This window comes from Ambystoma mexicanum, chromosome 5q (assembly GCF_040938575.1).
Source record: "Ambystoma mexicanum isolate Mex_15411 chromosome 5q, UKY_AmexF1_1, whole genome shotgun sequence".
Lineage (NCBI taxonomy): Eukaryota > Metazoa > Chordata > Amphibia > Caudata > Ambystomatidae > Ambystoma > Ambystoma mexicanum.
Genome location: NC_090933.1, coordinates 729,415,178 through 729,439,160, shown reverse-complemented (window position 1 = coordinate 729,439,160; position 23,983 = coordinate 729,415,178). Strand labels below are relative to the sequence as shown.

Below are 23,983 nucleotides of genomic sequence, written 5' to 3'. Positions count from 1 at the left end.
TTGTAAAAGCATTCAAATATTCAGATGCGGTTGGACCAGGAGGGTTGTTTGTCACAGAAGATAAATCCTGCGTCTGGTCTAAGGCAGGGATTCAGTTTGGCTCCCTGTCTTTTCAACTTTTTGTATCAGATGTTGGGGTGAGTATCTTGACCCGGTATCTTTAGTGCCTCCAAAATTGGGCCCTTGGTGGCCGATAACCTTATGCAGACGATTCTGCTTTAATTGGCTCAACTCCAGTCGGCCTCCAACGGCTCATTACATACTTCCAGTATTTGCAGAGACACATTTCTTGAAAATTAATGTGGTCTTGCATATGACTGAAAAGAAATGTTACATTGATCTGGAAATTAAACCAGAACATTTTGGAGGAGGTAAATATTGTTTCTTTGCCTCCTTATAGTTGGCAAACCAGGAACGTCTTATATTATTTCAGATCTAAGATGGATGTATTAATTGCTCATATGAGAGATATTCTAAGTAAATATTCACTTGCACCTTTAGTTAAATTTTATGAAGGCAAAGTAATTCTGAGATTACTTTATGGTTTTGAGTTACTTCAATCATGAGTTTTGGAATTTTTGAATAAACTTGAAAAGTATATCCTAGCAAAGGATTCTAGGCATCACGAACACAGTCCCCTCAGTGGCAATACCTTTTGAATTGGGCTTGAACTCAATGAAAGTTAGAACTACATGGACACTATTAGAATTGTATGCCAAGTTTATTACCCCACTTCCAACTTCCTTGTATGAAGACTTAGGAGTGTTAGACAAGGGAGAAGTTAGAGGGTGATCAATTCCTTTTGTGAAATCTGTGATATTTTAATGAATCATGGTATGACTTTGTTGAACTTGAGAGATCGTCCCGGGAAGGTCAAACGGGTCTTGTGGTTGCAGGATTGAGCAGAAACGATTGACTCTCATCATGGGTATGTATCTTTAAATCGCTTAAGACATGAATACAAGTGTTTGGGAAATGTGGCACTGTAATTAGAGGTTTCCTTGTAGCCGAGCGCAGATGTAGTTCATGCGCTTTAGATGGAATTTGATGCCTACTATAGAGATTCTGTGTACACGTGCAGGGAAGGAATACAGATATGAATGAGTGTAGATTCTGTGATGACCCATCAGAACTTGAAACATTGAAGCATCTTCTTTATATATTGCACGAAACTCGTATTAATCATTTTAATCAGCATGTTTATAATTTGGGGTTTGTGGAAAGTGAAATGTTTTGGATAAGGTGTTTAACTGGTTACCCGACTTCAATGGCATTAGCCATTATTCAATGATTTTTAGGGACCTGGCTCTAACGGAAATGGATTTTAATTTATTGAAATCTAATAATTGCTTTTTTCATTTTGAATTTTGAATTTTAGATTAATAACAGTAATTAGGATATTAGTTGGAAATGTTTATAATTTTATCTTTGGATAGGAAGTGTTTAATAATTGGGATTTTTTAAATTAATTTTGTATGTATTTTCTGATTGCATCTTAAATCTTGTATGAATTAAGGTTGAAAAGATTTTTGTAACTCATATTCAATAATAATAAAAAAAACGATCCTTCCTGTTCTGTCTCCCCTGTCTTTCACTTTCTGTGGTTCTACCTCTCACTAAAAATGTTGCCACCTGCCGCGTGGTCTATGGGTCTGCGTGTCTCTGCCTCTTGTCTGTGCATACTATTGTTGTTGGTTCTCTCCTATGTTTTGCTGTCTCCATTGCTTTAACTAATGTCTAATTCATGTTAATCCCTCGCTCATGTCAATACTGGGCCTCTTTCTCCTTTCTTTGTTGCGATCACTCATTGCTCTTGTTGATTATCTTGCTTGCTCTGCCTCTTATGTTGGTGACTTTCCTAGTTCCTTTCTCGCTTTTTGCATTTTCATCTCTCCCTCCTGCTGCTGATCTGTATTTCTTTTTGTCCTGTCTTTTCATTTCTATTTTGATCCGATTCTAGCCCTCACTTCCATAGCTGATGTGTGGTGCATTTCTCTCCTATTATTTTCCACGGGGTCACTTTCTTTGTTGCTCTCACTTTCTTTGTTGCTCTATGTCCTGTAGTTGCCTCCCTTCCTCTTGCTATTGTTGCTTTAGCATGTCTGTTAGGAAAGATTTCTCTTTAACTTTCCCTCCATGTTATATGGGCATCGTGGTGGGCTGGAAGGAGTCGGACACATTGAGAACATTCCTATTGCTAGAGGGAATAAAGGAACTAAAGGTGCTTGTTAGTTGTCAGGAAGTTCAAAGTAACCATGTCCTCCATCCAAACTAACACTTCCTGACCCTACCACTGTATATGGTAGGGTCAGGAGAATGGGAGAATTAAATAGGCCAAGAGAATGTCTTTCTTCGCCTGGTATTTTCACTTCTGATAGTCTCTTTTCTTTGTATACAAGTTTCCCCTTGGTATGGATATTTCTTAATGTAATCTTCTTAGTTTTTGATAAACTCTTGTTGCTCTTCCAAAATACTATGAGGTTTTTGATTGTTGTATTAACATAATATTTTGTGGTATATGCACCCTAACAATGTAATCAATGCACCGTCACCTGTTAAAGCATTCACATGTAACTGGTTTGCAACAGCGCAGTGCCCTGATGCCTGAGGGTTTAGGCGCTTTATAAATGTAAAGAAATACATGAATAAATTATACACGGAGTATAATTTCTTCAGCTTTGTTCTCACACTCTTGTCAGAACCGGCAGACTCTTCCCAGTCTTTTAATTCAGACTTTCCTAATTTAGGTTTGTCCTGATACATTTGTAGGCCTTCCTTGTCATGGATTCTCTTTCTGAGGTTGTCTCCTTTTATCTTGTTCACTTGACAATCTTATCTCATGTCTTTGGGTACTCCACTCTATGTTGGGCTTTCTCCAGTCTTCAACTCTGAAGGCATAGGGTATTTTCGTTTCCTCCCAGGGGACTTGTTTCTAGTGTGTGATTTTTATATTTTCCCCAGCCAGGATGGTTAGACCCCTCCTTCATAGGTTTTTCATGTCTCTTGTTAACAGATCTTTCTAGTGACAACTCATCCTCGGGACTGGGACGAGTTTCTATTTTCATAAAATGTTTGTATTCCTCGACCGTTTTATTCGTTACTTGCTTTCTCTGGTTTTCACCATTCCAACTATATAGTCTTGGGTTTAATGTCTAGTCCTTAGGACTGGGATGAGTTTCTTTATACATATATCTGTGTTTTTTTTCCAGATACTCGGCACACCAATGTATTACTTCAGCGGTACACAAAAATGCTGTATTGGTAATTTTATGTCTTGGGAACAAAAACGTCTGACGCGAAAAATATCGGTACAAAATTGCAATCAAAAACATTTGTTTGCTAATCAAGAACTTTATTTAGCAAACTCTGCTAATCAGTTTTTGAAAACTCATTTATGCCTTGTAAGAGTAAGTTGAATAAGGTTTCCCCCTTTCCTTTACCTAGAAAACCTCTCTTACACTTAATGAGTCTACTTTCACTTCGCTAGACATTTACCATGTTTTTCTTTTACTTCATGCCTTAATTTAGTCTATTTCAAGATGTCAATGCATGTGCTGAACGTTAGGGTTAGGGTTGGGGTTCAGGTGTGGCAGGGGAGTAGAATATGGGGTAAAACAAGTAGGGCGTACAGAGGGTTTCCCCTCTGCAATGGCTATGTGAAAGACCAGCAAAATAAAAGTGCGGAGAAGTCAATGTGACCAAGTCGATATAGGGTAAAGTTAATGCAAGGGAAGTACACCTGCTTGCCTCTGTCATCCCTATGAAGCTGCCATGTTAGATTTGAAATATAATCCTAAAATTTGGGTACAAATACCGGAAAACACTTTAACAACCTGCTCGAACAGAAGAAATTTAATATGTGGTTGTTGAGAGGAAGAGATGAAGACAGGGTAATTGAAAAACATGTTCATTCCAATAATGGAGACATGGAAGCGATTGACTGATGGCCATGAACATCTAAGATAAATGTTTGTTTGAGCCCTCAACTTTGAACATTCTAAGGGGCAAATTGTGTGTGCAAACATAATTTTTGTCAATTGCACCTACCCTCAGGGCCCTTATCCAGTAAACATCCACCCCTAACTTGGAAAAAAAAAATGGAAAACTACCTGGCTTCCTGACTGCCATTGCCCCATCACCTTCGAGTTCCTGGACCTGAGTCTGAGAGCCAGTGTCTATACTGCTGACAACTGAGAATGGTACATCTGCATCTAGATATGGGAGATTTTGCATCTGGTACCATTTGTACGGTGTGTGATGCGCTAGAGTGTTTGTCCATTTAGTTTGAACGGGTATGGCAGAGCGTTTCCACAGTAGGTTGATTTGTTTAGGGCTTGAAGTTCCCTTGGTGTTGCATGCCTGGGTACATGTGCAATCAAATGTCCATGTGTGGCAGGCCTGGGCAAATTAGTTTTATATGGCCTGGGTATGTACAGACAGTGAAATAATGGTGGTTCGAACCCTCCGCTGGAACAGTCTAATGGGCAACTCAAGTGTGAAAAGAACACCATATTAGTTTCCTGCACCCCCTTACCCAGTTAATACCCATCCCTTAAATGTAAACATTAAACTCTACCTTGCCGTTTGACTTCCTTTGCCTCACCACATCCGCTTCCTTGGCCCATCCCTTCGCAACCTGATACTGCTCCTAGATGGTTGGCACAGCAGGCCTGATGGTGTCTGGCTTGATGCAACACCATAAGCAGCTTTTCTGTCAACAAAAGCATGCCTGTTAAGTGCAGTGGAAACCCATATCAGTCAGGAACCATTTGCTGTGACTAGCCTGTCTGCTTAGCATGACAACATTTCTGCTCAGTCAGCGGCACCACGTTCGACACGTGGCTTATCCTACTGTTAAGCCTGCCATTATGATAGTGCTTTATTCTGAGGGAGCAGAGCATCTGGTCCTTCTCGGTTTCTACGGAGGCCAAAGGCAGACATGGGACATTTATTTGAAACTGCTGTGACGTCACAGCACTAAGAGTGTTAATGTTACCAATGTTTCTCAGTCTCTATTCTTTTTATATAAGGAGTTGCAAAACACTAATTTATATGCAATTTCTTTACTGGCAGTCTTCTGTAATTTGGCTGCTAATGTCAACTGAGGTTTCCTGGAATGTTTTATGTAGTCTAATTATGTTTTCCTTTTTAAGGTGGGTTGTAGACATGGAAGGAGCAACTGGCACGTTATACGAAGGAGAAAAGTTTCAGCTTCTGTTTAAATTCAGTGGTCGATATCCTTTTGATTCTCCTCAGGTAATGACATTTTCTTGGTTTTTTTTTTTCTTTCTTGTGTAACAGAACATCATTTGCCTTCAGTTATTCAGTTGTGGCACAAACATCTTCCATTAGCAAAATACTCTATTTTATTCAGAGATGTAAAATGGTTGACAGTGAAACGTTTTTATCGTAATAGTTTTTTTGTATTGGTTTAATTGATTAGGTGGATATCATACCAATCATTTGAATGCTTTTTTACAGAGCGACTACCTTTTTGAGCTTCAGTAATAGGACCGGCTTTTAATGCACTTTTAGACTGTTTACTAAATGATTTCCAAGATGCCTGACAAAGTTTGTTGGTTAAAATGGTTCTCTACATTCTCGTGGCTAGAGGATTAATCCGTATACTGTTTTAAAAACAAAAGGTTTTACAAGACCGCATATTGCCATAGATACATTAATATATTTGTATTATTTTAACCAAAGTATAGTTCTCTAGGTTAAACACCTTGCTTAGTTAATGCCTCCAAAATAAGCATAGGGCTCCCTACAAGGTTAAACACCATCTTTATATTATAGATGGGATTTATTCTTTGCTTCAATACAATGTCTAGAGCAACTGCCCTATGTCACACCCTGTTTAGTTTTGCATCCTGGTCCTTAAACACTTATCCTAATACTAGTTGATCACAGAATTTAATATGCAACAGAAGAAGGGGTAGGCTTTAAAGCTGAACCTGTACATATCCAACAATCAAATGAGACCTATTTAATTTCAGAATTAATCAGAACCTAATCCAACATTTTATTGTACTTTTAATCTAAAATGGAGGAAGCTCTTACTCCACATTTACCTATGCCTCTTCAATTCTATTGATTCTTAAAATCGTATCGACAATGTGAAAATAACACTATTTCGGCAGAGCGCTTTGGAAAGATAACCTTCCCCACTATATTTTGCCCTAGATACAACCCACTGCAAAATCTACTAGCCCACTAGCATTGGCGAGTAGTTTTTATGAAGGGCGAGTAACATTTCCACAATACTGGATCTTGCTGGCGAGTGTGGGGATGTTGAAAACATATTTTTCATTTACTGCAAACACACTTAGCAGTAAATGGCAAATGCAAGTGTCACTGTGCATGCTTGAAAGCATTGCAGCAAATAGGTAGTGTGCTTATGGCGACATGCACCATTTAACAAAAAGCAGTGGTAAATATTTTGTAACCAGTCACCTTGGGGCAAGTGCATTTCTCTTAGGTTGAGTATGTAAACTATGGAACTCGCCCTGCAGGTCTAGTGGGATTTTTAAGACTTTGCAAGGCCTGCAGCACTTCAATAATCTTTGTACAGCCCTAAGGTAGGTCAAGAGACGGAGACGGACCAAATGGTAACATTTAAAAAAATGTATTGCTTTATTTAAATAAGAAAATTGTTAGGACGGTTTTTCTGAAGTCCAACTAAGAGCTTACTAAAACCATTCAACTGCAGCAGTACAAGACTCCACTCTTAGTGTACGGCTGTACCACCTGAGTATAGGGTAGTGTAGACAGCAGCCAGGCTTATCTTAGGAGGGAGAGAGGGCTGTAGAATCAGTAACAAGAAATTGTAATACAAATATTTTCCAAACAAACACTGAAAAAACTATGTATTGTAAAAAAATAAATGCTTTATTTAAATACAAGTAGGCCCAGAGGCATCCTGAGGGAAAAAGTACCATCACAGATCATATAAACACATTATAGAAAAACGCAACACTAGGCTTGAAGGTACACAGACCAAAGCATAGAACCTAATTTTGAACGTATAACAGTAGTTCTAGTGAAGTCCAAACCAGCAGTTACTTTTAGATTACTTTCAGTTAACACCAGGGTAGTAGACTCCATCGGTTGTACTGTGACGCTCATCAAGAAATAGCATAGTAAGTCATCTGGACAATATACTTTTCAGAATAGTGAAACACTTATTCTAGGAACAGTAAAACACCTATAACTCTGATTTGGGATGAAAGTTATTCTTGGGGAGTTGGATCTTGGGGTGTAATATTCAATTACAGTTGCTTTTCAGTTCAGATTAAGGGAAGCAATAACTAACTTATTTTAGGATATCACAGTTATGCTCAAGGTAGGTAAACCCTATGTACTTTGGTCAGGAGGTACTAGCAACCTAAATGTTAGTATGACCTAGGCAGACTTATTCCCTGACAGGCTAACAGCAAGTCCGGGGAAGCAAGACCCAATTGGTGACACTCATACAATTATCCTCTAAAGAATAATAAAGTGAAACCAAAAACATTACTTTTGGGAAGAGGGGAACCCAATTCACAGGCGAGTAAGTTAACCCTTTACCTACTTTCTGTTAGAATGGCGAAGTTTCTAAGGAAAATAAGACTTTTACAATACTTATTTAAGAGGTCACACAGCTTATTCAAGGTAAGTAAATCCTATAATACTTTTCAGAACGGCAAAACATATCTGAGGTAAATTATAGCATTTTGTAACTATTCACTCTAAATTTACCAACTGACTAATTTAAAAGTAAGTAAACTTTTCAACACTTGTTTTACTTTTCAAGGCAGACCCTTTAAAGTATCCAGCCCTTCCCATTTCTAGTACTGGAGTTCTCTCGGAGGCAGAAGAGGGATCCTATTGTTCTAGCAGCCAACTGTAGGCAGGCTGAGATGGGGCACAGTTACAGGCAAAGTTCAGAGATCCAGAGGAAGACTGTTCAAACAGTTAAGTATTTTACTTGCGAGTTAGTTGAGGGTCCAGGGACTTCAGAGTAGACACCCTACTAGGATTCCAGCAGTGGGCCTGAGTGAATTGGCCGAGAGGCCTCCAATCGCAGAAAACACCCCAAAACTGCAAAGGAATAACAAGAGACTAAAGGGAAAACATTACCCAATCCAGCATAGTACCTCAGCAGAGAAGATTTTGCAGCACGAAGACTTCAGGATCTGCAGTCAAAAACCCAGTTGTTGAATTCCTTCATCAAGAAGACGGGACACTGGAAGGACTTTTGTAGCAAGGATCACGGGGAAGGGCTCTAGGCAACGTTTTTTGCTCGTGGCTGAATGCGGCTCTGCGGATTTGGTGCCTTTTTCAGGCGCACAGAAGACCGAATATCGCTGGTCGGATTCTTGTCGTTTGCAAAGTCCAGCACTCCGGTGAGGGGACTTTTTGGACTCGATCTACATCTCCAGCAGGATGCCCACGAGGTTTTAGCAAGATTCGAAAGGCCATGCACCTCTCAATGGCTCGCGGTCCCAGGGTATTGTGGTAATGCAGCCTGCAAGGTCGCAGCACGGCGTGGGCTGGCTCAGAATGCAGATCTTCTTGAGTCTAGTGGCTCTCGGTGGGGGTCATTGTTTTCGGAGTCCCCAGGTCGATAGGAAGGAAACGACCGGCTCCGGGTACACAGCAGGCTCTCCGGAAATTCTTCAACTTCTTCGGTTTTGGTTCCAGTGGTAGACTCTCTTCAGCTTCCAATATCAGACTTTTATCCAGGAACCTAGCCAATCAAACAGCCTTGCAACATTCAAGCTTCTCACAGGCAAGCAGGAAGACAAAGGGTTGCAGGGTTGTGGACTCCTGCCTCGCTTCCTGCCTTCAGAGACACTCTGGAGCCTGGGCGGGGGAGTCCACAAGACTCCTGCCAAAGATAAAAATCACACAAAGGAATTTCCTGCCATGGATCATGGATGTCAGGGGCTGGGGGGAGAAACAAAGGACAAGGAATACTAAAATGGCAAAAAAAAGGCTGGTCCATTTTGGTAAACATTCTGCGGTAAAGGTTTACTGAATTAATAAAAAGGTTTACAGCTACAAACCATTAAAGGTAAGGTTGTAGGTAACATTTAAAATTAAAGGGGATACTCAGTATCTCCCCAGCACTCCACATAGGGTGTGGGGGAGGAGGGAGGGTGCTGGTCTCACCTAAGAAAATGCTTCCCTTGGTAACTGTAGTTCACACAAGGTTAGCCAGAGAGAGTTAAAAGGAGAGCCCAGCCACATTAGGCACTTATTCCCAAAATGTTGTCAGGGGATAGCTTTTAAAAGACACTATGGGAGAGTCTTAAAAATGACACCCATAAAAAGAGTAGAGGATTTTGTGAGTGTGGAAAAATGTTCCCACTCAGAGGTATAAGGAAAAATAATCCACCAGTAAAAGCAAAAGGTTTTGGGGTTGACACAGGTCAGGAGGATGTATCATTACTATGAAAATCCTACCTAACAAAAAGGCATTTCTGTCGCTATTCTAAGGTTTTGCCCTACCTAACACCAAAACTAACTCTGGTGCTAGCTATCATTGGTCTAGTCCAAAGCAATAGTCTTCCATCCGAAAACAAATCTACGCTAACGCAAAACAGTCCAGCAGAATAACTCCCTTCTCCTGGACAAGCATGCTCGGCTTCTCTCAGCTTCAGTAAGTTATTCTTAAATAGTTCTTGGTGATTTCTTGAATCCATTCTTTCAAATCTGCTGCAGGACTCTTCCACCTCTGGGATATCCCCTTTTCTTCCTGGACAAGTCACTTGGTTTATCAATTAACGGTTGACCATTAAACTTAATGACAACTTGCAGTATCTCTTTGCTACTTCCTTCACTTAAGTTTGGCACCAGTGATCCTCTATATTTCTTATTCAGAGGGTTTTCTCCATTCACTTTACTTGATTCCTGCCTGTTCACTGGGATGTGTAGATTGGGTCCTTAAGGTTTCTTCACTTGCTTTAACCTTAATTCCCTTGCTTTAACCTTTAAACACACACTGGTATCAATAGGATGGGTCCCTAAGTGCTCTTCACTTGTCTTGACTCTTAACCAGTCACTGGGACGAGTAGGATGAGGGTAATCTGTATCCCTTCGCTGCTCCTGTTACCTTGTTCTCTATGGGCTGATGTCCCTGGGTCTTCCTGCGGGGTCTGTATCCCTCCCTGGAGTGTGGACTGCTATGGCATTCACTGCATGTTCGATCTCATGGCTCCAATGCAGCTGTTTCAGCGTTCAAGGACTGCGCAGTCCTCCTCCCCTGGGTCACGCCACCACTTCTTCCAACCTCAGGCATGCGCAGCTTCTTGCCCTCTCTCTGTTTTTCTTTTTCGTGGGCTGGCCGAATCCTTTCGACTGAGGATCTTCTGGGTTTCAGCAGCTTCTTCCTTCCTGCTCCTTTGAAAGTCCCGGGCTTCATGGTCTCTGGACACTAGCCCTTCTTCCCTTTTTAAATTGAGTTTGCTGGACCCTCCTCAGTATAGGACTGTAGTCCTTACCTTCTTCCTCACAAGCACTCTTCATTACTCGCTCAATTTTCCTTTTCTGAGTAGTGTTGGCTTGAAATCATTTCACAATCTCTGCCTTCTTTACTCTTCTTCTCACTGTTTTTGACTTCAAGTTTGTGATTGATGTGACAATCGCAAACTAGCTTTTTCAGGATGATTTTTCTGAAGTGCTGATGGTATGGGGGAGAGGGGGTGTTAGAGAGTTCCTAGACAGAATGGGAGTCCTTGTCCCCAAGAGGGCAGTCTCTCCCTGTAAGGTTCTGCTTACCGCCACCCCTTGGGGGATTATTGCATAGTGGGCTCACCTCCCTAACCTCACAAGAAAGGGCTTTCCTTTGGGGAAGAAATGACCAGAACCGTGATTCGTCACAGCCCACTCTACATAGTATTACCATAGCTCTCTCTAGAAATGAATTTGCAACACTTTTAGGGAGGATTGCCCTATGCTCTGCTTACTTTATAATTCAATGGTGCATAACCTGCTCCCTTAAAAGATTACAGCCATATTAATAGCATCATTCATTCACTTTATCATTTTAACTACCCTCTCCTTATACACTTCTAGCCCAACTCACTTCTTTAGTATTAAGAAAGCCATTTTTAGAATTTAACATGTGACACTGTTATGGAAGTCCCTCATATTCCTACAGCTCCAGTCCTATCTAAAGTTTCAAAGATGCTGCCATGTTGTCTGGTGATGACCACCGGGCATGCGCACTTGCTCTCAAAGCTGACTGGTACCCTCCCTCTCAACACCAGCACAGAAGCATCCTCAAGAACTTTGACATTCCAAGACACTGCTTTCCTATTCTTATGTCATCCAGCCACAATCTTGATCAGGCCACTAGTTAGCCCAGCCCTAGCATAATGTTGGGGGATACAAATCATAAATTAACATACTGGGTTAAACACCTCTATAAATGGTACTACGCGATCTGTGAAGATCATACTTCAAAACTGTAATAATACTAAAAGAACTTTACAGATTTACAAGACTTTGAATGTACCTTACATAGATACTTGGCTATCAAGCCAAGCCAAAGTCTATCCGTGGGTCTAACTTCATAACTGACATAGGATGCACCCTAACTGTCCCACATGCAACCATACCAATGCAATCAATGTCTCTCTTTCGCTGGATCCCTACCTTTTGTCCTCGTCATTATTTACCCTTTTACCATACTCTTACCGTCACTTTCTGTTCCCTCTCCACAGACTATGGTCTGGATATCCTTGGCGAGGACCAAGAATGCCACATAGAGTGAAATAATTTTAACATACCCTATAACATGTTTATAAAATGGTATATTTTTGTGTAAGGTTTGATTTAAACCGTAACGCAATAAATTGCCATTTAAAAACTGATGGCTCAGCACTGTATTTTAAAAGCAGTAAACCAGGGTGTTCAGACAGCCAGCCGTAAATCCTGGGTGACTCAAATTGGAACATTAGACCATAGACCAAATTATGCAGAAGGCTGACTCATATTTCTCTTTCAGCTCTTTAGCCCAGTCTCCCTGTGCAACCTTTGATTTACAGGCAGTCGTAAACGATCCTTAGTGCAGACATCCTGTAGTTTTTCGTGAACCCCAAAACGGACAAGTATAATGGTCTGCTTAAAACGTTTGCTGTTAAATCTTTAAATGTTTGCTGTTAAATCTGTACCCAGACTGCATAGCTTCTATTATTTTTGGGATTTATGCTTGCCGAGGCTTCCTTCAAGCCTGGCCCTGGCAGAATAAGCCTACATTTCACATGTGCTACCATATTTAATGAGCTTCTCTGGCTTCTTGTTTGCGCTTTTCCTTGCCCACAAGGCTGACCAACTGGTCGCCTCTTCCCCACTTCAGTCCCAAATGAATTTCTTTTCTAAATCGGAAGTGGCTAGGGCTCTTTCTTGGGCACACCAGATTTTTAGTTTTCGTGTCTGGGCAGTGCATACAGCAGGTACACTGACTAACTTAACCATAACACCTTATTTTAACACAATACTGTCATTTTTACTTTTGTGACCACTGTTGGCGCTTCTTTAATAAATCTGAGTGTAAGGTTCAGTAGTGAAGCTTGTTGAGCATGGGTTGTAGAAGATTACTTTAATGTTGAATGGGTTTAATTGCAGCCATTTGCATCTCATCTTGGCTTCAATTTTGGTTTCACAGTATCAGATTGTCCTACTGGTGTGAGGCCAAAGTTACTTTAAATCAAGTCTGCGTATAAACTGCACACGATTGGGAACAAAGCTGGCCTAGGTTGATGAGTTCTTGCCTACTGACAATGGTGGCGGCGCTGAGCCCTGTATCACCATGCTGCTCTGGTGGGGCGGTGGGAAAGCAGTCTGGTCTGCCACTAGACTGTGGTTTCAGAGAAAGGAGAACGTGTCCTGCATAATTTTCCAACACCTGTTAAAGCAGACTACTATAAAAAGCTGCACTGAAGAGTTGGGTTGTCCGTATGTATATCTGCGCCCCTGGTATGGGATTTTGGAGTCTCAATAATTCCTTTGAGTATTGGTCAATATAAAGTTGGCTGCATAGCATTAAAAAAGGGGGAACTGTGGCATACAACTCTTCTGCCACAAAATGTATATACAGTATTATAAAATAGGTTTGATATTGCATGCACCCTAGTTCCTTTCTCGATGTAGTGTATCATAGAAAGCAAATGATTCAATACGCTTACATGTGCTACTATTTTGTTTGTGCTTTTTATATTTTTGATTGCTTTACACCAATTGTCAAATTTATTATGCATAGTTTAGCATTTGTGTGAGCTGTTTTTGTCTGTAAACATGAATCTCTCACAAATTCTATTAGCCCGAATGGATACAAATAATTGATACATTCTCGTGAACTGTCATTGCCAACCATTGTTTTATAAACCTTAAATCCTCACAAATGTACTTTTAAAAAAAATTCTTTATTCAAAATGAAACAATACACAAATCAATGCAATTTACATAGAAAAGTGTATTACAATGAAAATTAACCAATTCCAATGAAAATGAACACAACTCTACATATATACAAAAGTACAATTGAAGACCTAGTATATATACATCAAGAAATGTTCTCCATATTTTCTAAAAAATGTTCAGTTTCCCTTGTCTCCTGAAAATGACCATTTCAACATCTGCAAGAGAATGCATCTCAGAGATCCAATTGGACGACAGTGGCAAGGTTGTGACTTCCAATTGCGAAACAAATGTACTTTTACCCAAACTACACAACTTGTCTTCACAAATTGTCTTGGGTTTATACAAATTGTCATTGCCGACACCATGGCCATGAGTTTCGCCCAAAAGGCTTTGTCAGGGCTGACACCTTGTCCTCATTAGAACATAGCACGGTTGAAAGTTGGTATCAACCTCTGTTAGTTGAATAAGATTAAAAGAAATTATGCAATAGGAAATTCAAATTTAATTGTACAAAAGATCATAAATGCACAAAATATAATGCACGGATGAAATGGGAGAAAGAAAATAAGGTAAAAAATACAAAAACAAAAGTGAAAATGAAATCGATTGATTAGTGTATCAAGTCTTGTTCAATTTGTATCTGTGCTGTATTTAAGGTCCTAGAAACTCTATTAGGAAAACCTCTTATAATTGCTCAACTTCAAATATGTTGCGATTCCGGTTCAAATACTTTATTCAGTGTTAAAAGCATAAAGTTACATATAAAAACAGATGTACACAGTATAAACATTTAAAACATTCATAATCTTTTTCCAATTTAATAATTTTTAGTAAATATATCCCTAAAAAGAGAAAATATAAAACATATAAAATCACTGACATTTGACCATTTAGAACAAGAGAAACCGGGGGAGAGCATGTGCGCAACCTCAATAAAATCCCTTATATGAATTAGCACAATTTCTGTACCTTAGTATGTTATCACTATATAATACTGTTATAGCACCGAACATTCTTAATTCTTATCCGTCAACTTCAACCTGAGCAGCCAGGCTTTGCTACTTCAAATAAGATGGGGGGGGGGGGTTCAGTAGAGGCTCTATAGAGCTTTAATAGTAGATCGTGAACTAGCCACCCTAAGAAATAATCTTAAATATTGAATTGATTGTATCCGGTTGGAGGTAAGGTGGGGGTGGGGGGGAGAACTTGTTGATGTAATGGGAATGCATAGTTGTATATCTGTATCTACATATTAATGTTATGATCTTCATATCCGTAATGTTAGTCTGTATCTTAATGAGAAGCCTGATCCCATTTTCATTCTATTCTGGTTTGACATCAGATGGTCTGTTTAGAGAGTAATAGAATACAGAATAAAAACGGGAATAGGGTATGTTAGGACAGTTTTTCTGAAGTCCAGCTTAGGGCTTAGTAAAACCATACAACTGAGACAGTACAAAACTACACTCTTAGTAGAAGGCTGTACCACCGCAGTGTTTGGTAGTGCAGACAGAGCAGCTACGCTTATTTTAGGAGGTCGAGAGGGCTGTAGCTTGGTACAAAGAAATTGTAGCATACATATGGGCCAGATAAACACTGAAATACTATGTATTGTAAAAATAAATTGTTCATTTAAATACAAGTAGGCCAAGAGGAATCTTGGGAAAAGCACTATTGCATTATATATAAAAACTATTATAAAAACACAACACAATGCTTTAAAGTACACAGACCAAAGCATACACCTGGTTCAGAAAATGAACAGTATTTTTAGGGAAGTGAAGCCTTATCAAACACATTTAGAAAAGGTCACACCTATTCAATGGGAGTAAAACCATTAGTTACTTTTAGATTACTTCACAGCAAGTCAAGGATAGTATACCCTGTCAGTCATGCAGTGATACTCGGTTAAGGAATCGCTTAGTAAACCAACCCTGTTATCTGAATACTTTTTTGAATAGTGGAAAACAAATGCATGGAATAGTATAAACCTAGAGCTATTTTGAGGATAACACACAGTTATACCAGGTGATGTAATATTCAATTACGGTTGCTTTTCAGCTCAGTGGAACACCGACTAGAGTATGCAATAACTCTCTAACTTAATTTAGGAATGCACACGGCCGACCAAGGTAAGTAAAACCTACAATACACTTATCAAGAATTGCACAAAACTGTTCAAGCTAATTAAAACCCAAGGCACACTTATTCTATACTGGCTATACAGCAGGTCCGGGGAAGCAAGACCCATTTGGTAAACTTATACACTAATGCTCTGAAAGAAATAGTTGAGTGAAGCCAACAGCATTACTTTTGTGAAAGAGGCATAACCAATTCACTGGGGAGTAAACTAACGTTACATATACTTTTCAGAATGGCATAACACATTCAAGGTAAGTAACAACTTTTGTAACTGCTCACACTCAGAGGGGCAGTTACCCAACCAACCCTCCACAAGAAATTAACTTTTAAACACTTGTTATACTTTTCCAGGCAGAATCCTTTTCTTATCCAGTCCTTACCTAGTCTATTGCATGGGTTCTCTCAGAGGCAGAAGAGGGACCCTAGTGGTTTAGGAGCCAGCTGTCGGCAGGGTGAGATGGGGTTCAGTTGCTGGGAAAGTCAGAGTTCCTGTGGAAGTATCTTCAAACCAAGTATTTCACTGTGAAATGGTCCAGGGACGCCTTTGAAGACACCATAGGAGGATTCCAGCAGTGAACCTGGGTGAACAGGATGAGAGCTACACAGAAATCACACAGGCTTAAGGTAAGTAAATACCCCAGCCAACCCAGTACCTAAGCACAGAAGAAGAGTTGCAGCGGGGGAGACTTCCGGATCTACAGCCAAAAACCAGGTCGATGAATTCCTTGTCATGAAGACTGGACACTGGAAGGGATTTTGCAGCAGGGATCAAGAGGGAAGGCTCCAGGCAAGAGTTTTTCCAACTGGATGCGGCTCTGTGGTTTTGGTGTCCTTTTCAGGAGCCAGGAGAAGACAGAATATCGCTGGTTGGATTCTCGTCTCTAATCTAGTCCAGCACTCCGGTGAGGGGACTTCAATGACCTAAATCGTGTCTCTGGAGAGCAAGGAGGATGCCACCAAGTCTTGGCTCCATTCAGAAGACCATGTTCCACATGATGGCTCGAGGTCCTAGGGTATTGGGATATTGCAGCCTCGCCAGGGCGCAGCACGACGTGGGATGGCTCCAAATGCAGGTCGCCTTGAGTCTAGTGGGTTTCACCAGGCTGTGGGTCTGGGTTGTTTTTGGAGCCCCCAGGTCAATTGGAAGGAAGGGTAAAGGCAGACTCCGGTTACACAGCAGGATCTCCGGTCACTGAAAATAGTCTCTGCTGCGTTTTCTTCATCCTCTTTGGTTTCGGTTCCAGTGGCCGACTACCTCTTCACCTTCCAGGATGAGACTTTTATGCAGGGACCTAGCCTATCAAACAGCCGTGCTACATTCAAACTTGAGGGTTGGCTGTCCTTTCAGGACAGCCAGCTTCCCAGTTTGAACTAGATTCTCGCAGTCAGGCTTCCTTCACAGACACTCTGGAGCCTTGGCGGGGAGTCCACAGGACTCCGCCGAAGATAAAGTTAACACAAAGGAATTTCCCACCCTGGAGGTCAGGGGAAGCAGCAAGAAAGTTCAAAGAACACTGAAATGGAGAAAAAAGAAGACGGGCCAGTTTGGTAAAATGAGCATCCATGGGTGCCTTTAACGGGGACTGTGGAAACGACCTGCGGTAAAGGTGCACCGTATTAATAAAAAGGTCCACTGCCACCAGCCATTAAAGGTACGTTTTGTCCTTTATAACATAAATGTTGCATTTGACATGAGATACCCAGTAACCCCCAGCACTCCACATAAGGTGGGGACTGCTGGTGGGGAGTGCTGGTCTCGCCTAAAAGGATCAAAAGATCATTTTTACCCTTGGGAACTGTAGTTCTCACGAGGTTAGCCAGAGAAAGTTAAAAGGGGAGCCCCTGTTGGGGAGAATTCTAATTTATGTGCCAATTCCCTTCAACCTTCGAGACCCCTAGTTCTTTTGCTGTAGTTTAGGACCTTTCATTTTTATACTGAAGTGAGTGAGACCCTTTTCTCATTCTCTCGTATTTTTATCTGATTTGGACTCTTTCTCTTTTTGTTTTGGAGTCTGACAAACTCCATAGGCATCACGTTTGTATTGCGACCACAGCACCCTCAGTGCAGTGTCACAGAGAAGCCCTTTGGATTTCTCTTAGTGTTTAAATAACATTCTCTTGGGTAAACTACTGTTCCCAAGAGTAGTAAAGTGAAATTGACTTTTACTTACCTGTTTTTCCTATGTATGTCCAGTACAGCCCATCTTTTGTGGAAGTACTGGGGGTTTACTTAGTAGCCCCTTTTCCTACTTACTCATGTAAAAATGTTTTATGTTACCCACACTACATTTAAAGGCGGGTGGAAGTGGTTTCATTTTCCTACCATTGTGTGTTTTTACTGTGGATTGAATCCTCAGCTGCAGTATTGTACCACGGGGTGCCCATTTCATCAAAATGGCCCTGGTTGTCTTTTTGCGCCATTTCTTGCTTGTGTGGTCTTTCTTGGGTTTTACTCTGCGTGCCAAACCAGGTTTGGTGTTTGTTTCGTCTTTGGCAGGCTTCAGTGCTGAAACCCTCCTCTGGCTCCAGCGTGTCTGGCAGGGCAGGAAGCGAGGGAGGCTCCCAAACCGCCCTGTGTTTAATCTCCTTGGTTACATGAATGAACCCAAAGCTGATTGGCTGGCTGGCAGTCCTTGGAGGACAGCCACCCTGCTGTGCGAGTGACAGCTAGGCTGCGAATGAATGGGAGAAACCTGCATAAAAGGCGAGTTCTCTTGGAGAGGAGGCAGAGTCGACCACTGGGCGAAGGAACCGAAGAAGAAACTGGAAGAGAAGCTGGCTGCACCCTCCTGGGCCATTGGTTTTCCCAGTGAAGTCCTGCTGCAGTGCTGAAGCTCCAAATTTCGTATCGACTAGAGAAGCCCGGAATGGACAACCTCTTCACTTTGGTTGGTGGGACCAACTGACCCCAAGATGAACTTGACTGGAACCACTTTCCTTGATGGCTGCAGTGCTGCTAGAACCAAGTGCCAGGGTACAGAACACCAGGAATGAGTGCATCATCTTTAAGCCGGACCTGAGCTCCACAAAGGTTCTGAGGACCCTCCCCAAGCAGGGTGACCCAAGCCTGAACCACCTCAATATAGTGCTGGATCCCAGAAGCAAAGGGAGCCCACAAGGTGTCCAAAAACCGCAGTGGTTCTATTTGTTGGTAGCTGAAACCGCGAAGTGCCGCTGATCTGAAGTAAGCCCATTGCCCCCGCCAACCTTCGAACTGCAGTGCAGGAGTCCTCCAGACGTCCTCCCTCTTGTCCTCCCTCTTGTCCCCACGACTGAGGCCCAGGAACACCGGAACTGCAGGACTGCAACCAGAACAGAAGCCAGCTGGCTAAGTTTCTTCAGACCTAAGGTACTGTCTTAACTAGGGGTACTTGCCTCTTGTTGCCTGTAGCTTGCTTGCTTTCACTGGAGACTTCCAGTAGCTGCCTTTTGTAGAGTTGCTTGCATCTTTACTTTTCACAAGCCTTACAGCTTGTGGCCCACAGTGATTCCTTTCTACAAACTCTCAATTTAACAAGACTTTTGTGTTATCTTCAAGAAGTGCTTCAGCTCCCCTAGACTTTGTTTGCTTGACATTGGCTGTCCTGGCTCCCTGCAGACTCTTCTGACCCTTTTACTATGGTGTTTATCTGTCCCTCATAGGTGGTACATAGGTTACTGGGAAAGGGTTAACCTATACTTTATTGGGGTTTGTAAAGTACTCACCTGTTCAGAGAACCTTTGTTCCCTTCCCTAATCTTTTCCTTTTTCCACAACCTCAGTATTGCATTATGTGTGAAAGTGCTATATCAATGTCCACAGTGCCCTAGCAATTGAAGTCACTCCTGGGTGTAGGAAGTGTGCGACATCCCCAAAGGGTATCTACTTAGTTAACTGAGAACTGAGGAAGTGTATTTTTTAAGTTTGCTTCATATTGCCCTTTCTAGAGAAGGGTTATTTTAAAACTGACTGTTAAATTAATAATAATTTTACTAGACGACCTTGAGTATAAGTGTTATTTGAATACTTGTCATTGTGAATCTCTGTCGCATCTGTACAGCACACAATTACCCCTCTTGAGACCGGTCTGGCTGCTCAGTCACTCTACAACTTGTGTAGTACAGACATATACCAATAGGTGGGTATCTATTACAATGAGGACAAGGCTGGTGTAGTGTTCCACAGGGTTACTATTTCCAATCTTGGCTTACTGCCCCCAAGGGCAACCCAGCAACAATAGGCAGTATGCGGCAAAAGTTGTCGGAGGATAAAATTATAGACTCTATGGAGAGTCTTACTCTTTTTATGGGTTTCATAAAATTTTTGAAAGACTGAGTGTGAAAAAAGGTTCCCACTCACTGAGTTATAAGGAAAAATGATCCACCAGTAAAGCAAAGTGTTCTGGGGTTGACACAGGTCAGGAAGATTTATCATTGCTATGAAAATCTTACCTAACACCCGGCTCCGCAACTTGTACCATACTTGCTCTCCTTGGCCGAAGCGGAACTGGCACATGCCTCTGTCACCGTGCATCTCGCCGCCGTATCCAGGTACACCAGGTCCCCTGGCAGACCTTCTCTGTGGTCTCACAGGCTCGTCGAGGAGTTCCTCAAGGGACTCTTTAGGACTTTCCTGGCTTGGGAGCTCAATTTTGTGCTGACTAAGCTCATGGGAGCGCCCTTCGAACCTGTGCATCAGGCCCCGCTCAGGTTTCTCTTGTGGGAAACGGCTTTCCTCGTGGCTATCGCCTTGGCCAGGCAGGTCCGGGAGATTTATGCCCTTTTTTGCAAGTAGCCTTACTTGTCTTTCCACGCTTCAAAGGTGGTACTGCATACACACCCAACCTTTATGCCAAAGTGGCCATCAGAAATCCATCTCAACTAACCTATGGTGTTCCTCGTCTTCTTCCCGAATCTGTCGTCACCTGCTGAAAGGGCTTTGCGTTCGACTGGATGTTGCTGGTGCCTTGAAGTTCTATGTGGCATGCACAAACTGTTTTCGGAGGACTTCACAACTGTGAACTTTGGTCCTGTGAACCATGGGAAGGTCTTGGCCAAGGCTTCCATTTCCAGGTGGCTCTCTGGCTCCATCACGCACTGTCATCGGTTGACGAACCGACCGCCGCCCGGCTGTCTGAGCCCACTCCACCAGAGCGATCGCTGTGACGATGGCGTTCCGGTCTGGTGTGCCCTTGCTGGACATCTGCAGGGCTGCTATGTGGAGGTCTACGCACACATTGACAAAGTTCTACTGTGTTGACGGGGATCGCAGGGAGGAGTGCTACGCCACCTGTTTGCTTGAGGTGAGACTTTTCCAGAGTTAAGAGTTAATTGCATCTGAGCCTTGCCACCTCCCGTGGTTGTGTAATGTTTTACTGCTATGTATTCATAATTCATGAGCATGTGAATCCATGCCAGACCCCATGCTGGTGAAGTTACAAGTTACTTACCTGTAACTATTGTTCTGCAGCATAGGTCTGGCATGGATTCACATGCAAACCTCCCTCCGTCCCCTCTGTGGCTCTTCTTGGTCATACTGCCACTTTACTGCTTACCAAATCTGAAGATGGCTGCCAGAGGAGGGGCTTGGGGAGACGGCTGTCCTTGGATGGGGCAGTATGACCCAGAGGACAGTGATTGGTTTAAATCAGAAATACAGTTTGTAAGTGAAATTGCTTTTTCTTTTACCGAGGATTCCCAGCCTGACTGGGGTTAATAGTGATGGTTTCGAATCAAAAGATTCGAAAACAAAAGCTGTGACATGCTATATTTAACATGCAAAGTGCATTTCTTTCTAAACCAATCCATCGACAATAGTCATGGATTGGTTTCAATTGAAATGCACTTTCACATGTTAAAAGTAGCATTTCAATGCTTTTTTTTGTGTAACTTTGAAACGTTAGATGGCGCTGTCCAGTGCTGTAATTTCAGCACTGGACAGCTCCATGTAACGTTTCAAGGTTTTAGTGTATATTGGGGGGGTTCCCACCCAGCCCCTCAACACCCACGCCACCCTCCCACCCCCAACCCTAACCCAAGCCCCAACCCTAACCCATGTTGACAGCACTTTCACATTTTTTTCAAAGAAATTGTCATTCGAAAGAATGGCTTTTCCAAAAAAAAAAATCGAAAGGTTGCCTTTCGAAACTTTTGTATTTGGAAAAAAATGACTGGACACCATGACTGGGAATATTCCAGAGCATGTGAATCCATGCTTGAGAACAAAAGTTACAGGCAAGTAACTTGTTCCTTATCTCAGATTTAAATGATCACATGAATATCATATTTGTATGCTTACTCTGATTATTTGCAGGGTTGTGAGCAGTGGTGGCCATTGTCGCTGCTAAACACGCAATGCAAATAATCGGAGTAAGTATACAAATATGATATTCATGTGAGATTTTATTTCAGAGGTAAATAAAAATGTGGTGTTCAATTAATTTGTGAAATTAACATATATCGAGTTTATTGCAAAAGAAATCAATCAAGTGAGACACTCCCTCCTCTAAAAAAATTTTAACATTTTTTAAAAGAAATGTTAGAAAACTAAATAAAATTGCAAGACCAGTTGAGCACAGACAGCACGATCATTAGCACCTTCTACAAATGACCTGTAGGTGGCGCGCAGAACACCACAGCGCGTAATGCCGAAAAATCTAAAAGTTAATTATCTCTAACGGGATGACCTATGGAGCTAGAAATAGTTGAATTAATTCGGCAATGAAATAAAGAATATTCCATGCAAAATTCATGACGCCGGGACTCGCCATTCATGCCATACAACCCCAAGATCAAAGCCACATACAACCCCACAAACGCACATAACTTTGTTTTATATGTCTGGTTCGGCTGGTATTTAAGGTTATGATTGTATGCACTAGCTTGTTTTGTCTGTAGGTAAAGTCCAGTGCCTGGGGTGGTTGTTGTATGCAAGTGTAGTTTGATGGGTGTGTGATTGTGTGTAGTTTTTCTAGCCGATGGCATATATAGTACAAGCGAGGTGTGTAGGAGCGGAGCAGGAAAGGGGTGGTTAATACATTGGGTACTTTGAAAGTTCTAATTATTTCACAATTCTATCTAAATGTGACGCATTACTAATTTCCAAATTCTATCGAAGTGTGACACAGGGCTAATCTTCACAATTCTATCTAAATGTGACACCTTCACAATTCTAAATGCAGCAACTTTTTGACCTGGGACACCTGGATAGAGGGAGAACTACCTAAAGAAGGGATGCACTAGTAGCTGCAGTATCACTTTGAAATTGTTACCAAAACCGCTCGTCGAAGTGCGAGATATGGCGGGCTAATACAAACTGTCTAAAATGCGAGATATGGTCCAGTGATGGTTGGCCTAGGAGTTAGATGTGGCTAACAGATGAATGTGCAACTGACTACAGGCTTTTAGATAGTATAATAAGATGGGTCAGACAGTCTAATGTGGAGCAGTAATTGCTGGTGCCCCTGTCCAGACCTCGCCTACAGGCACCACTAGCTAACACGGGCCAACATGGTGTGGAGCTGCTTCTGCAGGAGCTGCCCTTTTCCTCTAGGCCCTTGGCAGAGGGACCGCAACGGGCAGTGGGCTGCCTTGGGGAGTGGGGTAATAAAGGAGGGAACGCAGATCAGGAGAGGGTGGTGGAGGGGAGGCACCGGGAAGATGTGAAAGAGCTTCCTGGCCTTGGTAGGGAGAGGTGCTTTGGCTTCACAGACAGGTGTAGCCAATCCTGGGCAGAGGAGGGCGGTTGCGGGAGGGAGGAGGGCAGGGGTAGCAGTCATGGAAAAAGAAATCAGAGCTGGGTAAACGAGAGAGCCAGAAAAATGCATGGGAAAGGTGAGGAAAAGGCAAGAAAGCAGGAAACTGGCCTCGCTGGAGGAGGCGGCACAGAGGGTGAGGGAGGGGGAAAGGAGCATGCGAGAGCAAGAGAAGTGCATGAAAAAAATGCATGGGAAAGGTGAGGAAAAGGCAAGAAAACTGCACAAAAGCAGGGAACAGGCTTCAGTGGAGGAGGGGGCACGAGAGTGAAAAGAGGTGGGCGCTTACCTCTCAAAAGTACAAACTGCAAAGGAGCCCCCCTGTTCAGTTGGCAATTATGGGTCAACGCGGTAGAGGGAATCTTTTCCCGTTATTACGTTGCACAGGGATTGAACCCATGATGCGAAATCCTGAACCCAAAAATGCCAACCGAACAGGGCTGTATAAGACAAAGTTTATTTTTGTTTGGCCTGATTTGAAAAAGGCTAGACAGTCGCAGCTCGTGTCCTCAACAAGGGCAGCTGTTTATTTGTGCTAAATAAAATTCCGAAATCACAGCATATTTGGCGCAAGTCTCAGAGAGTTCATTCCATTTTTCTATTTGTATTATGGTGGTTCAAGGCTTTCCCAACACCACTCTGTGGAGTTGTTACAATACTCCTAAAGTTTATTGCGAAATTACTCCTAAAGTTTATTGA

At 42.1% G+C, this 23,983-nt stretch overlaps 1 protein-coding gene across 3 annotated transcripts in view; it reads left to right on the top strand.

Moving 5' to 3' along the window:
* Window positions 1-23,983, top strand: part of UBE2W (ubiquitin conjugating enzyme E2 W) — a 508,430-nt gene that overhangs the window by 238,818 nt on the left and 245,629 nt on the right. For all 3 annotated transcript variants that reach the window (XM_069621213.1, XM_069621215.1, XM_069621214.1), the window contains exon 3: window positions 5,154-5,256. In XM_069621213.1, coding sequence (XP_069477314.1) covers window positions 5,154-5,256 — 103 coding nt within the window. The remainder of the gene's footprint in view (window positions 1-5,153; window positions 5,257-23,983) is intronic.